The sequence below is a fragment of the Falco biarmicus genome, chromosome W (genome assembly GCF_023638135.1).
Source record: "Falco biarmicus isolate bFalBia1 chromosome W, bFalBia1.pri, whole genome shotgun sequence".
Lineage (NCBI taxonomy): Eukaryota > Metazoa > Chordata > Aves > Falconiformes > Falconidae > Falco > Falco biarmicus.
In genome coordinates, this window is record NC_079310.1 from 8,300,886 (window position 1) to 8,317,400 (window position 16,515).

At 41.8% G+C, this 16,515-nt stretch overlaps 2 protein-coding genes across 3 annotated transcripts in view; one reads left to right on the forward strand and one right to left on the reverse strand.

Annotated features, from left to right (window-relative positions):
* Positions 1-16,515, forward strand: part of LOC130142087 (sorting nexin-18-like) — a 130,555-nt gene that overhangs the window by 62,609 nt on the left and 51,431 nt on the right. The gene's annotated exons all lie outside the window — the stretch shown is intronic.
* On the reverse strand, positions 1,257-11,942 carry LOC130142089 (sorting nexin-18-like). Of its 2 annotated transcripts, XM_056323539.1 has the most exons (2): positions 7,346-11,942; positions 1,257-3,211 (listed from the first exon to the last, which is right to left on the reverse strand). In XM_056323539.1, exons 1-2 carry the CDS (start codon positions 8,904-8,906, stop codon positions 3,198-3,200), a joined length of 1,575 nt encoding a protein of 524 aa, XP_056179514.1. In that variant the 5' UTR covers positions 8,907-11,942; the 3' UTR covers positions 1,257-3,197. The 2 variants fall into 2 exon arrangements, with proteins under 2 accessions (XP_056179514.1, XP_056179513.1); XM_056323538.1 differs by lacking the exon at positions 1,257-3,211 and having other exon boundaries at positions 3,234-11,942.

Sequence of the window (16,515 nt, forward strand, 5' to 3'; positions counted from 1 at the left end):
CTATAAGATCACTGACAAGACTTGAACAGATTGTTTAAATGTATTTATTGTTATCGATTTCATGAGACATCCACTCAAAAATACGCTTTTCACTAGCTGATGTGTTTTTAAAAATTATTTTTAATTTAAATTCTCATGGCCTTCATGAAAGATATAAACAAGATTGTGTAGAAAGCATTTGCCATTTGTTTGCTCTAGTCTGCTGATAAAACTAATGTTTTGGGGGCTAAGCCAAACGTGATTTCATTTTTTTCAATTAGAATTTCAAATTCTGTGTTATTTGAACAAGGCAATTTAAAATAAGTAAGGTACCAGCTGGATGAGTTTATACAGTCTGCACACATTAACTTGGCATTTTAACTGTTCAAATGAAGTCATGGAAAGATGCTGGAAAGGCTGAAACATGTCCTTGTTTGTTTCAGAGGTGACTTGCAAAATAAAAAAATCAGCTAGCTTGTTTGTTTTTAATAATGTGCTTACAAAGACTTGGAAGAGCTCTGAGAACTACTGTCTGTTTTCAGTCTACCAACTCTTGTTTTCCCTGTTTAGATAGAAGTCCTTTTAGCAAAACCTGGAGTTCTCTCAGCTGCGAGAACTACCTCACCATCTAGATTCTTCATAAGCTTCAAGCTGAAAAGGTATTACATAGTCTTTGAAATAAAATTACTTCCTCTTTCTACAAAATAATTTTTACTTCTTCAATATCTACACTGTCCTGCTACTCCGTAGCTGTCCACAAGGTTTTCCCAGTAGACAGGGCCTTAATCCTTGTGGTGAGCAAGTACCTGTAAGAGTATAAGAGCTGACAATGCCTTTGGTCAAATCTATGTGTGTGAGCTGTGATCAAACTTCTCCAGCCTGTTGGGATGAAATGGGCAGTCTGGATAGACTTTCTTGTGTGCAGTAATGCACACAATCTTTCCCATGGGAGGAACAATTATACTCTTCCTCTGCTACCAGCTGTTTTAAAAAAAAAATCACTGGGATTTTATCGGCTATGAAACATCTCTCCATCATTGAATTTGTATGATATCAGGCTAACGGGTTCCAAAAGGTAACAGGAAAGGGAAACAAATCATGACTGCATGAATCTTGCTCCTTTAGAAAGGTAAAGTAAGAAGAGATGGGGGAGGGAGAGGAAAAGAGAAAAACCAAACATATTTAAGAAGACCAATTAATCTTTTAGGTAGAGAGGACATAGAAGTCAATTCCCCCCCCCCCCCCCCCCCCCCCGTTTAATCTTCAAGTAAGGCCATTGCTCAATTTTAGTCTTGCTCATTGTTGTCATCTGTGTAATTTACACACACCAAGGAAGCTATAATTTTATACAATGTCTAGATTCTTTCATGTATTAGCCATCTAAAAGTCTGTTTCCTTCAGGTTACTGGGAGGTAATATTGGGTCATTCAGCAGCAAGCAAACACCACTACATCATTGCTGTAACAGCAATGGGGAAACTGAGAGGGCAAGATATACAACAGTTGTCCTAGAGCAATCCATCCTTTTTCATCAAAGTCCTTGAACAGATGAAATATAGGTACCCATCTCTTTTTACTGTTGTGAAGGTCATCTGGCTAGGATTACATGCCTAGCTCTTAGGAAGTAAAGTTACCTGAGTCGAACCCCATACAAAGTGTATGTATCTGAAGGATGGAGAGAAAAGGAGGGGAAAAAAAAGGTGGATAAAGGAAAAACAGGGACAGAAAAAAAATGTCTGCACAACAAATTTAAGAGGCTAGAAAGCAACAAGCAAGAGATAAGAACACTGATTTTAAATTGTGATATAAAAATTTAGGTGTGAATTCTGACCAGTCTGATTTATTAATGAGCACACATATCCTTCCTCCCTTCCCCCCAAAAATAATTTGCTGGAAACGTTATAGAGAGCTCCATGGTTCAATGCTGTTTGGGATTTTTCAATGCTTTAAATTTTGATGCATTTCCAGCTCTGGAATGTTTTTTTGCCTATTATTTTGAAAAATATTCTAAAAACACTCCCAGTACATTCTTTAAACATTTCTAGAATAAAGTTTGCTTCAGGTAAATAAAACCATTTGCCTTATTTTTCATAAATGGTTGATCAAGAAGCAAAAGGGTCATTCAGATATTTTTTTAAATAATTCTTTTAAATCTTGGCATGCAGAGGAAATGTAATTGCCACCTACATATCAGAAAACATTTAGGCCACTTTCTCAAATCTGTTTTGCAAAAATCATAACCAAAAGTTTATCAAGCATTAACATCGTAATGTTAAGAGAAATCTGGAAAGCAGAGATGAAACAGCAAGTTAGTATTTCTTACACTTTCAGGAATCACAAGAGGCCCATTATAGTAATTCCTCAAACAAACCTGAATGAAAGAAACCCCAAATACCATAACTTCTCTACTCTCACTAAGCAAATACCAAGACAAGATAGCCAGACCAGCATGAGCTACAGTACTAGCATACACTGTCGCAAATTCTCACATGCGCATAAATTTTCTGAACCAGAACTTGCATGGGCCTGCAGTGAGCATTTATGTTAAAGATTATGTAAGTCAGAAGAACTCATCAATTGAGTGAAGCTCTAGCAATTAATATTTAGGAATTATTTTGCCAAGAATGCCTAGGGAATTTCCACAAGTAGACCTTAAAAACACAGAAAAGGTGGCATTATCCATTACAAATGAAGATGGGAGGCTGCTTTTCTTCTCAAAATTAAAGCAACTGAAACTACTATTTCTTGAAAGACATACCAGTTCTGCAAAAGCTATTACAAAAGTGCAGCTTAGTTTTCAAGTCTACTAAACCAGAAGTTTATCCTCAACTGACATGTGGGAGTTCAAATCCTTCCTCCATCTCTTCTGGAGCAGGAACTTCAACTCTTCCCTCCCTCACAGAAAATTCCTTAAACACTGAGTACACATGATGAAGGAGAGGAATCTTTTAAAATCTCCTATTGAAGTTATTGCCATTTCATAAAATACTTACAATATTAGTAAGATAATAAGCAGTTTGAACATATGAACATATTCCCACAGTCCATTGGTGTGGGTATGTCTCAAGCTAGCTCGACGGCGTCAGTGAGCGAAAACCAACCTTGGGAGAGAGACACAGTTATGCTTGTTGGAAGGAAGCCATGGGAGCAAGAAGAGAAACTAAGATACGGAGTTGGAGTTGTCTGCAGAGTATGTGGCCTTGTAGATAAAGGGACTTGCTAAGTTGCTGTGTCTGCAATAGAAAAAAAGAGCCAAGAGTGGAAAATTACTGAGCATAGTTACAGGCTGATACGTCAGCCTGCTGTAAAGCTATAAAAGGCTTGCTTGATTTTAAAAAGTGTCTTCGAGTCTTCAATCCGCTCTCAGAGTCCGTGCATCAATATGCCACACATTGGTTCACATTTAACAAAAGTGACCAAAATTACAATCCCTTTCTGTATACTTCAGATCATGTATGATGTCCTCAACACAGAATGTAGAAAGACCTGGACCCCAGAGCAATTAAAAGCAGAATGGTTAACACATTTTCCTGCTGATATGCAGAAAAAGCAATAGTGGGGCTTACATGGCTTTGGTTCATAATTCTAGGGGAAAAGATAAAGCCAAAACAGAAAAAAAAAATTAATTCTGGCTCAGAGATTCTCTGGCCTTCTTTTTGCAGAAGAAAAGTTGCAGAAATGATTCAAAAACCCCAGACATGCAGACTTCTCAGTCCATACCAGAAACCACACTTCCAAATCACATTAAGCAGCTGTTCAACTATCTGCAGTAGAGCAAAATTGTAACAGGACAAGGCAGTCTAATATTCTATCCATAGATATGGGTATGTTTTGGGCATAGCAACCTGTGGTGAAAATTTATTTAATCGATTACTGCTTATGAAAGTCTTTGTCTTTAATTAGGGATTGCTTAATTTGGACAGGGAGCTCAGGGAGCTCAAGTACAACCTTAATGAGCAGGTGGTGTTTGTCTTGAGCCCCCTGAACAAGCAAGATATGAGCAGGAAGATCCAGACAATATTGTGTGCAGCTGTGTCATGACAGTAACTCTACCACACTCAGGTATCTGGCCAACATCCCTGTGTGAACCTTATGAATCATGAAACAGTGCACACCTGCACTTAGCCTAAACTTAAAAGTTTACATACACTAGGTGTGTAAACTATTTTTGTTTTTCACCGAGTATAAAGGCAGGCAAGCTCCAGGACTGGGCCAGAAGCCTCACCTACGGGTGGAGGCACTGCATAGGAATTTTCCCTGTTACAGAGAGACTCCTGGCGCTGGCTGCAACGGGGCTTCTCAGCCAAAGTGTGGGCCTGGATGATGTTTCTTTTCTTAGTCTCTGTAACACTTTGCAGTAATGATCTGATGCTTTGCTCCTATTGCTCTTTTATCATAATGTGCATAATAACTAGTACTGTTTCCTTTTATCATATTGCATGCTATTTTTACTTTATTATAATGTACTATAATAAACTACATTTATTCTTATATTTGATTTGGAATTCATTTTTGCTTGGTATTCAGTCAATCAGCAAAACACAGCCTTAAATTTTTGGTCCTTCTCAGGTCTAGGGTAATATAGAAATGGAATCTAGAAAAGGCTTTGGTTTTTATCCCAAGTGGACAATACATTTGTACTATGTTGAAGAAAAATGGAGTTGTACCCCTAACTTCAGAGTTCATCTTTTTAAAGTCATGGTCATGTAATCAACATGTCAATCATCCTGCTGTTTCTACCATTTCTAAGGGCACTTTGGGGTTATTTTACTGCACAAAGCAGCTGCACATTGAAAAATAAAACACTGAAAGAAAGACATGTCAGCTCTATTTTTCATATGATCTATTATCACCAACTGATTTTTGTTTGGTCTATACAGACAATAATTCTCAAATACTGACAACTATCCCAGTTAGTAAATTTAAAAGAAAGCTCTTATGTTGTAAGAACACCAAACTGTTCGTATTTTCATCTGAAGTTTACAATTTGGAACTGAAAAGTTATACCTTGTTACAAGTAACCCTTAAAAGTAATAAAACAGCAATAAACTGGGGGTAAAAACCATCTTCCTCTCAGTTTTCTTCCAGTTTGCCTGTTTTGTAAAGGGAACAACAAACACGTAACCTGGCCAATAACCCTATTCCTATGATAAACATGGACACTCAAGAGACCAATCTCTCAAGCCCATGCCATTTTCTGATGGCAAGTATGTACCAGGGACAATATTGTGATGAAAGCAGTGTTAGCCCAGAGGTGCTAGAGCATTAACACCTGCATGCAGACCAGCTGTACATTTCTCCAGCTAGTTCCAGGGCAGTGTTCTGGCACAAAATCAGCTCTACGTGAACCACTCTAGTGGAAACTCATTTAGATGAGCTTTCCCTGGTTCAGCATGGTAAACCTAACCAATAAGTGCAAATTTAAACAGAACTATAAAGGAAACAGACACGCAAATTGAAGGAACTATGGGTTGAGTCAAGCATGTATCTTATCCCCAATCCTCTCCTCAAAGTCAAGTCTCCAAAAATATTACAAAGAACTCCATATATTCTTAAAGCTTGAGGATACAGTATTTAAATAGTATATATCATGTTTTATTCTACCTAATAAAAAAATCTTTCCCTTTGTTTTTTTCCAGAAGCTTACCAATATTCCTATTATTAGTTGACAACTCACTTTAAAATCCTTTGCTCCCAAACATGAGGCATTATCAAGGTCATCCTTCTCTCCAAATTTAAAATAAAGTTGTTATCAGAACACAATGCCACAGCAGCTAACAGAACAATTCCTCTAAGGTTAGATTGCACACTTACCTTTTCTCTTAAAAATATTATTGATTGTTTAGGTTTCCACTCACAATTTTTAAGATTTGACAAAAGAATGCAAATCTGACTTTGATGCAAGCAATTTTAATGAAAAGCTTACTTTTTAAAATAACAAATTGTGCACTTTGTACCAATTCTGCTTCCTCAGTTTTCCCCAGCAATAATGCATACCTCCCAAAAGCCTGCCTTTTTGACCTGTTGAAAAAAACTCTTCCAACTCTTTTATCGTAAAACTCAAGGTACTGTTCCAGATGCAAAAGCCCTGGAAATATCACATAAGGGCACAAAAGACTGATTCACCATGGGTGACAATTCAAGCTCTGCCTCTTGGGGTGCAGAACACTACTTATTAATCTCCAAAATAATTTTCAATTAAAAAAAAGCTCATGCATTGTTTTCATGCATGTGATGTTTTCTTGGTTTCTTTTACAGCTCTAATCCCCACACATCCCTGATCATATATAACAGCAAAAAGAATGAATAACGGGCTAGTCTTCTCACAGTGGTAAAGATTATATGAATAGTATTAACTTCACAGCTGGGAAATCATCTCCAAATATACAGTGCTACAAACTTCTATTTATCTGAACAAGTGTCACTAGTTATACAGAAGATGAGTTTTTCATTTTTGGAGTTTCTTTCTCTCCGACGGATCACAAACATACAAACAGCAACCTGAACCCCAGAAGCATGTTTCAGCTAGAAAGATGATGAAAGGATAACAGGTGAGCAACATCTTTTTATGATAATAAGGGCAAAGAATAACAACTCCACCTAAAAACATTGCGGCAGACCATCCTTACAAAGGCACTAAGAGAATTTAATGCATGGCTGAACTAACAAACCCCAGCAGCTTTAAACATCTCATCTGACTGTGACACTGCAAAATGCACACACTACCACGCACACCTCAAACAAGGTGGTCAATTGATATCTCCATCTTCAGATTACTTCATATTTATTATCTACTAGATCAGAGATTTAAGGTACCTAACATACATCAAAGAGTAATAGATGTTTTCATACCACTTGATCTCCAGAGTTTGTAAACAAGACCATTAATCTTTAATGTATCAGCAGTATAAGCAGATGTGGTTTCTTTCAGAGATACACAGCCAAACACAGTAACCTCTGACCAATAAAATTCCCAACATCATCTAGACCAGGGGTCCTCAAACTACGGCCCGCGGGCCGGATACGTCCCCCCCAGGGTTCTCAATCCGGTCCCCGGTATTTACAGAACCCCCCCGCCCGGGGTTGGGGGGGGAAACCAAGCAGCCGCAGATGACTGCCTGCCACTTCATCCGCGCGCCGGCCCCCCATTTAAAAAGTTTGAGGACCCCTGACTAGACCTTTGGCACAGAAATAAAATTGTCACTAATGAGTTTTTTGTATTTTTAGCAACACTGAGTAAACACTGAAAAATTTAACCCAAGGCCAGCAAGCCATATGCAGAGCAAATTTAGCCCTTTGTCTCTATATCTGTGCGCATACCACTGATACATAAAACTTCAGTTTTGGAAAACGTGTAAGGGTGTTACCTTTCTGGATGTGGATGATGTCTGGAAAGTTGGCCAAATGCCCCTGATACAGCGCTAACAAATCCATCACAGCATCTAAGTCCTGCCGGGGCTGATCTGCAAAGAGGCCCCCGATGGCATCATAGGCTTCTGCAGTGAAGGCTATGGCTTGGTTGAGGCCATCTGAAAAGGCCTGTTGGTCCAGCTCAAATGCCTGACTGAGGCACTTAAAAGAGTGCCCCATCTTCAGGTATTCCTTCTTGAAACCAGTGACTTGCTTGCGGGCAAACTCGTTGGCCGTGTGATTAAGCTGCAGGGTGCTCTCGTCCATCTTCTTCGTGAAGGCTTTGAAGCCATCCACCTGACTTTCCACCTCCTGCAAGTCCAGGCTGGCCCCAGGGCCCGTGGGGACACTGATGGTCAAGAAAAAGTTGGCACCCACCATCTCATCTTTCTCAGCCCTGCGCTTGCCTTGTTTCCAGGCCTTCTCATCCGTGCTGGGACAGGTGAGGAAGTGCTGGAAGGCATCACACTGAGCCAGCACAGGGTGGCTGCACATGTGGTCCATCCACCAGGCCAGGCCTTTGCGACGTTTGGAAATGAAGTCCTCCTCAAAGCGACCAGCGGCCTGCTTCTCCGGCAAGTGGGGCACAGAGATGACAGGGAACTTCTCAGCCAAGCGCCCGTAGAGCCAGTCAAAGTGCTTGTAGCGGCGGTGTACCTGTTGCCCAGTGTGGCTGGGCACTAGCTTGTAGGCAATGTAGCTCTTCATACCCTTGAACTTGGTCTGCTTGGTGGGGTCCTCAATGGAGCAGTGGAAGGGGTAGGGGTTCTCCTGCCACTCAGGGCCCTGGGGGCCAAACACCACACACAGCTTGTCCCCATCCTTCACGAAGCCTGATGCCTCACCCAGCACGAAAGCCTCCCCACCGGACTTGACAAAACTGGAGAAGCGGTTGAGGTTGCGGCTGACCGTGGCTGAGCTCTTGGCGCTGCTGCCAGGCGGGTGTGGGTGGCCTGCTAGGTAGCCACCGCGGGAGCTCAGGGACAGCTCAGACTGCGTGGACAGGCAGTAGTGGCCAGAGGTCTGACTGCCCGTCTCCTTGTAGTCTGGGTGGGAGCTCCGCAAGGTACCCAGCTCATCAGCCATCGTGGAGCTTTCATCCCAGTCATCGTCCCAGTCGTCATCGCTGCCCTGGCTGGGGTGGTAGGACCCGCCGTAGGGCGTGGGCGGAAAGGGGTACCCGTCGTCGTCGGGGGGCAGTGAGAAGGGCCCGGGCACTGCCTCCGGCGGGGGCTGCGGTGTCGCCGGCTTGAAGACCGCGTGGGGCAGCAGCGGATCGAAGCTGTCTGCAGGGAGGTTGACGTAGCGGGCAGGCGGCGGCGGCTCGGCGGCGTGGGCGCGGATTACCTGCACGTAGGAAGCCGGGAAGAGGCCGCGGTCGCCGCGGCTGTTGACACCCTCCAGCCAACCTTCGATGTCCTGCTCGCTGCAGAGGCTCAGCACCTCGTGCTCCCGCAGCGAGATCTCCCCCGGGTTCTCCGACCTGAAGTCATACAGCGCCCGGGCCCGCAGCGCCATAGCCCCACCGCCCAACCGCCCCCCGGGAGCGCCCCGCCGCCGCGGTGCCGCCACCCCTCACCGCACTGCGCCGGCGGGGTTGCGGCAGAAGAGCGCTGCGGCTTGCCCTTTGCCTCCGCGTCCCGCCGGCGGGGACGCTGCGCCAGCTGGCTCACCCGGCTCCGTTGTGCTACTAGCGCGGCCGGTTCCGAGTCCCGGCTTCAACCCGCCAGGCGAGGCAGGGCGCGGGGGCCGGGCCGGCGACCGTCCCACATTACCAGTTTCGCTAATCCCGAGCCGAAAAGCAAGACGGAAGAGCCGAACGCAGAGCGGCCACCCCCACCGATAGACCTGGCCCGCCCCTTCCCGGCCCGCCCTCTGACGTGCGACCGGCCGTAGGGTGGGCGCCAAATCCCGGCTGTGCTCACTCTCCACTCCGCGGTCTGCCCTCATCCGAGAAAAGCACCTCGGCCTCGCGGACAGAACAATAACACGGTTATAATCTGGTAGCGTTTCCAAACTGCTGTGTTTTGAGTGTTTTATACCAATTTTTACAGGTTATAATACTTGCAAATTCAGCCTCTTTAAATCTGTTGATTACATTTTCATAAATCTACACATTTCCCTGACTCAAACTTATGATGATTACTTCTGACCCCCCTCAAAGATGTTTCAGCACTTCTCCAGGTTTGATAAAGAAGCTTGTACGTCTTCTGAGATGCTTTGTTTTCTTTTCAGGGTTTCCATGTTGTGAGAAGGAAGAATTTATGCCATCTTGTTCTTGAACTTTTCTGCAGTAGGTGTATTACACAGATGCTATGGGAAAGTTACGCTGTTTCTGGTAGTCCTCCTCCAGCTGGTTCTTATAAATAAGCAAGAAAAGTAAGGTTATGTAGTGGAATGAAGCTGGGCTAATTAGCATTGATAATATAAAACTGTGGGTTGGCTTCAGGGGCAGTGGGTAGGCTGATTTAGATAATGGGCAGGTGTGGCTGGTTAAGTTAAGTGGTTGAGAGCCAATGAAGAGGCAGCGAAGCCAAGGAGAAGAGGGAGGAAGAAGCAGAGAGAAGGGAGAGAAAATGTGTCCTGGATGAGGTGAGGAGAAGGCAGCAGAGGGACTATATGAAGAATGTGCTGGTATGAGATGGTAAAAGACCTTCTTGCAGCATGATAGTTTGGAGAGTGCTGTGACGGGGTTAGAATTAGGAAAGCGTGTGTTTTAGTTGTAGATAATGTGTATTTTTATCCCTCTTGAAAAATGTGCTTGTGCTGCTCATGTTGGTTTTCTGTAGAACAGCCTTAATCCTGTTCCTGTGCTTTTTTTTTTATCCTGTCCTGATCATTTCCCCTTATAGCTCTTGTGGCACCTGGTCCTGTGTTGTCTGATCACATGGATCCCATCCCATTAATGATGGGTCTTTGGAACCCTGAATACAAGTTTCTCTCAAGATTTCTACCTGTTAATAAACAATTTGAACTAAAGTTTGTGTGGCATGCACTAGCTACAAACTTTTTTCTGCCTGCTGTCTTTCTCATGGGTGTAAATGCTGCCTTCATCATGTTGTGGTGAGCTTTCTTGCCCCTGCTAGGAAAGGAGTTATGTAGAGGAGACTTTCTGTTTGGCCCCCCAGTTCTTCATGTTTTCCCATCAACATCCTACCATATACATGGTTATTGTTTATTTCCCTTACATAGTTCAAAGTGTATGTTACTTCTCAAAGGTCTTGGTGTCAAATAATTTGTCTTCATCTGGGGGCAATTCACTGGAATCCTACAAGATCCACTGCTTGCTTTTATTGCTGGTTTTAGTGTTCAATACCTGGGTTTTGGTTTTGTTCGCTTCTTTCTTCTGACCTTCATTTTTCCAATGTTAGTGCATATATTATCACAGTGCTTTTCTATTACTGTTGCTTGGACTGTGTACTTAATGTTTTTTGAATATATCAGCTCACCCCAGTCTAGCATGTTAGCCCTGAATTCCTTCACTGTTTAACTCTGGTAGTCTGTTTTAATTAGCTGATACCAATAGTGCCCAAAGAACCACATAGCTCACCACACAACCAGCTCCTCGGTGGCCAGCCCAGTTGAACACATTCACGTTGCATCATCTGTGCTATTGTCTCCAAACCCAAACACTAAGTTTGCAGCAGCAAGTTTATGGAGAGCAATACCAAATATCCCCATCAGTGATAAAGCAAGAAGCATCAGTCTCCTCCAGAGAGCTAGCAGCTGCTCAGGATGGCAGAGCTGAAGACCTTGAATGCAAACAATATTGTATCAAGGCTTCTGGGTTTTCCTGACAGCTCATTTGGTACTAGTGGAAGCACCCTGACCTGGCCTGGTCACGATTAACCCCCCAGTGGGCTCTAAAGTGCTCTTCAAGCCCTTCATTAGCATTTATCAGCATCCATAGAAATGCCAAAGCTCTTATTCTGTCAAGGCTAGTGGTTGTCAGCTTGCTGCTGCTGCAGCCAGTTGCACCATCAGTGTATCATTGTTATCAATTTGTTAATAAGTTAAGATTGACTGTATTAATTGATTTTATAAAATCATTTTATAAAATTGAAAAATAGAAGGATAAGAAATATTTTTAATGAAACTTATCTCATAGCAGCTTTTACTGTGCAACTGTCTTCTGTACATCCTGTACCAAGACTAGAAGAAGGGGCTAGAACCATTGGTAAAACTTAAGTAATAAATTTAGGGTTTGAAAGGTTTCTTTGTATTTGACCAGTCTTCTGTATGTAGAAGTGTATTGAAATGTCAGAATATGAGATTAATGGAAACTGGGGACAGTTGACTGGAACAGCTTGTAGTTACCTGCCAAGAAACCGTGAACTTTAGTAAAAGGTAATTCCGGCAGGGGGAGATCGCGACCACTGACTCATGTACCACCTACCCAAATCGTACCCCAGACCCATTTCTAGACTTTTCTAAGCACTACTGCGCAGAATCGGATATAGGAGGAGAATATGTTAATGATTTACGGGAAATATCATGGTTATGCATGAATACTTAATGAATATGTATGAATGAGTTTTATATATGGTGTCTGATTTTTGAGACCTGGCGTGCATTGATAGTGAGAGGACTCGCTCACGCACCCGGCCGTTAATAAAGAAGTGTCTGCTTATCTACATCACATTGGTGTCGATCAGATCTTCATTCTGAGATTTCAGTAACACTATCAGTGTCTGCCTTCAATGCAAATGGGGTTCTCTTCTGCCAAATGCAGGGATTCCTGTGGTACCTGATCCAGCATGCTGCCTTCCACCCATGTGGCCAACTTAGAGTAAGGACTAAAACCCCAACAGGAGGTAGATGTGGATCAATTTAACCTGTCTTAGATTTCATCCCAAATTCTGACTACTGCAAATCAAGATAAATGATCAGGGTTTTGTTAGGAGTCACGTTGGAAGGAATACATTAATCGTGATTTGATCGGGGCAGTCTTGCACACTCACATGAATCACAGGTTAAAATACAGGAAAATTAGTTCCTGATCTGCCTTTTCTGTACCATTTATTGTTTCACATACATTTTACTGTATCTGATTCAACACCTTTTCCAAACTTTTCAGTCCCTATTTGTCTTACTTTTCAACACCCTTGATCATATTATTGTTGTTTTCTCTGAAATAGTCTTTTTCACATGAGGTGATCAGTACTAGAAATTGAATAGTGTATGCTGTAACACTTAACATAGGTGCGTCATCCTTTAGGTTAGTTAGAAGTCGAAAATGTCCAAGGACCCTTATTGCCACATGATGGATGTACAGACTGTTAAGTCCTTTAGTTGGTTATCTTTAGAAGGGACATTTTGTCATGGATTCATGTCGTACATGCAATGTGGCAAAGATGAAGACTTTAAACATGGCCGCTAAGGAATAGAGTCTGTGCAGAGACAACTCCTCAAGGACATTGTGCAGGCACGAGATATGTAAATGGATTCTCAGAATTGTAATGAATATGTAAACAATTTCTTGGAAAACTAATGAATAGGTATGAGTAGCCTGTATAAAGGGGGGACTGAAAAGTCCCCTCGGTGTGCATGACTTTGGTGGAGCGATCCCCCACTTACCTAAAGGATGATGTACTTATGTTTATCTATAAGTTTGGAAACGTCCAAGGACCCTATTGCTAACATGATGGATGTACTAAATGCTAAGTCCTTGGATTTGTCATCTTTAAAAAGGCCATCTGGTCCTAAGTTCTCTAAGGTAGTGCCTCTAACAAGAAGTTAGAAGAAGTTTTTGGTGTTCTGTGTTGTTTTGTGAGTTTGTGTATTGAGAAGAAAATTAAGAGGTATAATATTGTGTTATATGTTTGTTTAAAGTAACTGTGGGAAAGTGTGAGCGTGGCTGTAAGAGTGAGACTGTGGAGTGTGGATCCGCGGATCGGAGTGATAGAGTTGAATAATTGTGTATTGTACTGTGGGTAATTACACCATGGCAACTAAGTTAACTCGGTTGTTTAAAAGTAAAAGCTTGGGTAATCTTGTGTTAAATGATAAAATCCCGAAAAATTCTCCATTGGGATGTTTACTGGCGCATTGGGGGGATTTATATGAGGATTTGCCAAAGAGCCAGATGATTGAATATTGTACTAATTGGTGGCCACTATATATATATTAGAAGATCAGGAAAAGTGGCCCACGAATGGGACACTGAATTATAACACTATTTTGCAGTTAATGCTGTATTGTAAAAGAGAAGGGAAATGGAATAAAATGCCAAATGTGGATTTGGTTTTTTTATTTAAGACAAAGAAAGGATTGGCAGGATGAATGTAAGCTAACTATTAGAGATAATTTGGTAATAGCTATAACTTCTGATAATAAGAAAGTGGAAAAAAAAAATGTTGTTTAAATTGTGAGGTTGGGAGTGGATACAGGAGCGACATTTTTTTATTAAAAACCTGTAAAGGAAAAACTGGAACAAAAACAGGCCATTCCTGCAACCCCTGGATTTGAAATTTGGAAATAAAATAATTACACATGAATTTTTGTATGTACCAGTATGTCCGGTACCCTTCCTAGGAAGAGATTTGTTATCTAAATTAAATGCACAGATTGTTTTTGACGAAGGAGAACTTTTCTTGAAAATACCTGCGTCAAAAACGGGAGAAATCCTGATGATACAAGAAAAGGTAAAGGAACAAGAAATTCCACCGGAGGTGGATTTGGCAGTGATCCCTACTGTATGGGAAACAGATATTCCTGGTAAATTGAAACTAGCAGAACCTGTTAAAATAGATTTGAAGGAAGGCACAGGAACAGTGAGAATTAAACAATATTCAATCAAACCAGAAGTGAGACAGGAATTGAAGAAATTGATTGATAAATTTTGGGAGTATAAAATTTTGGAAGAATGTGAATCTGAGTATAATACTCCTATTTTACCAGTCAGAAAACCTTCGGGTGAATATAGACTGGTACAAAACTTGAGAGCAGTAAATCAAATAGTTAAGGATATTTATCCTGTAGTAGCAAACCCTTATACACTGTTAACAGCATTGAGGGAGAATTATCAGTGGTTTACAGTGCTTGACTTAAAAGATGCTTTCTTTTGTATACCTTTGGAAAAGGGAAGCAGAAAACTGTTTGCTTTTGAATGGGAAAATCCTCAAACCAGGCAAAAGATGCAGCTGACATGGACTAGATTACCCCAAGGATTTAAAAACAGTCCAACTATTTTTGGAAATCATTTAGCAAAGGAATTTGAAATCTGGAAACAGGACAAACCAAGATCTGGGCATTTATTTTTACAATATGTGGATGATATATTGATTGCTATAGAAGAAAGATTTATTTGTATACAGGTGACTATTGACCTTTTGAATTTCCTGGGACTAAATGGGTATAAGGTATCCAGGAAGAAAGCCCAAATAGCCTGCCAGACTGTGATATATCTCGGCTTTGAGATTTAAAAGGACAACGGCAATTAGGAAAAAATCGCAAAGAAGCTATTTGTAGTATACCTGAGCCGAGAAATATTCATGAACTCAGAGCATTTTTGGGAATGACTGGGTGGTGTCGCCTTTGGATCATGAACTATGGGCTAATAGCTAAACTGCTGTATGAGGCCCAAAGGAACTCTCCCTTTGTATAGGGCCCACAACAACAAAAGGCTTTTATAGAGTTGAAACGTGCCTTAATGTCTGCACCTGCCTTGGGACTGCCGGATCTAACCAAAGATTTCCAGCTGTTTGTGCATGAAAGACAGCACCTTGCACTGGGCGTGTTAACCCAGAGGATAGGAAGCTGGAAACAACCAGTCGGATATTTCTCTAAACAACTGGACACAGTGAGTAAAGGGTGGCCAAACTGCCTTTGAGCAGCGACCGCAATAGTGATGCTCATACAAGAAGCTCGGAAATTGACTTTGGGAAGAACAATAACAGTCTATGTTCCACACATGCTGATAACTGTCCTAGAACAGAAGGGGGGACACTGGCTGTCCCCCAGCCGAATGATGAAATACCAGGTGGTATTGACTGAACAAGATGATGTGATTCTAAAGACAACTGACCTGGTAAATCCTGCAGTGTTTTTAAGTTCCATACAGGAAGAAGGACGACTGGAACATGACTGCTTGGCTACCATCGAGTATGTTTATTCCAGTCGTGAAGATCTGAAGGATGTGCCATTGGAGCGACCAGACTGGGAACTGTATACTGATGGAAGCAGCTTTACGGAACAAGGAGTCCGATACGCCGGATATGCGGTAACAACAGAGACTACAGTTATAGAAGCAGGAGCATTGGCGAGTACCACATCAGCCCAAAAGGCGGAACTCATCGCTTTAATTCGAGCCTTAGAGATAAGCAAAGACAAGAGAGTAAATATCTGGACTGATTCGAAATATGCCTTTGGGGTAGTGCATGTCCATGGAGCTTTGTGGAAAGAGAGGGGGTTATTGTCCTCTCAAGGATTAAACATTAAGCATCAAACAGAAATTTTACAATTATTGCAAGCAGTTCAAAAGCCAGATCAAGTAGCAATCATGCACTGTAAGGCACACCAGATTGGGAATACAAAAATAATAGCTGGGAATAATTTAGCTGATAGAACAGCAAAAAAGGTAGCAAAGAAACAAGCATTGCAAATGGCAATCATTCCTTCTAAAACAGTAACCCTTCCTAGGGAAAAACAGGGATATTCAGAGGAAGATGACAAATTGGGTCAGTTATTAAATGCTAAGAAAAGCTTAGTGGGATGGTGGGTAACTCCTAACGGGCAAGTAGTAATTCCACCTCTTTTGATGAGAAAGATAATTCAAATGAGACATCAAGAATGTCACTGGGGAGCAGAAGCCTTAGTAACATCTTTACGAAAACAAGTAATATCAGTTAAGATGTTAGGAATAGCTAAAATGTTAACTGCAAAGTGTGAAGTATGTTTGAAAAATAATCCAGTGATTAAGAAAAAGGTTCAAATGGGTAGACTGAAGTCTGGTACAGAACCTGGAGATTATTGGCAAGTAGATTTTTCAGAGTTACCTAGACAAAATGGGTACCGGTACATCCTGGTAAGGGTTGATACTTTTATAGGATGGCCTGAAGCCCTTCCCTGTCGCACCACACAAGCAAAAAGAGGTTGTGAAGTGGTTATTACAAGAAATAATTCCGAG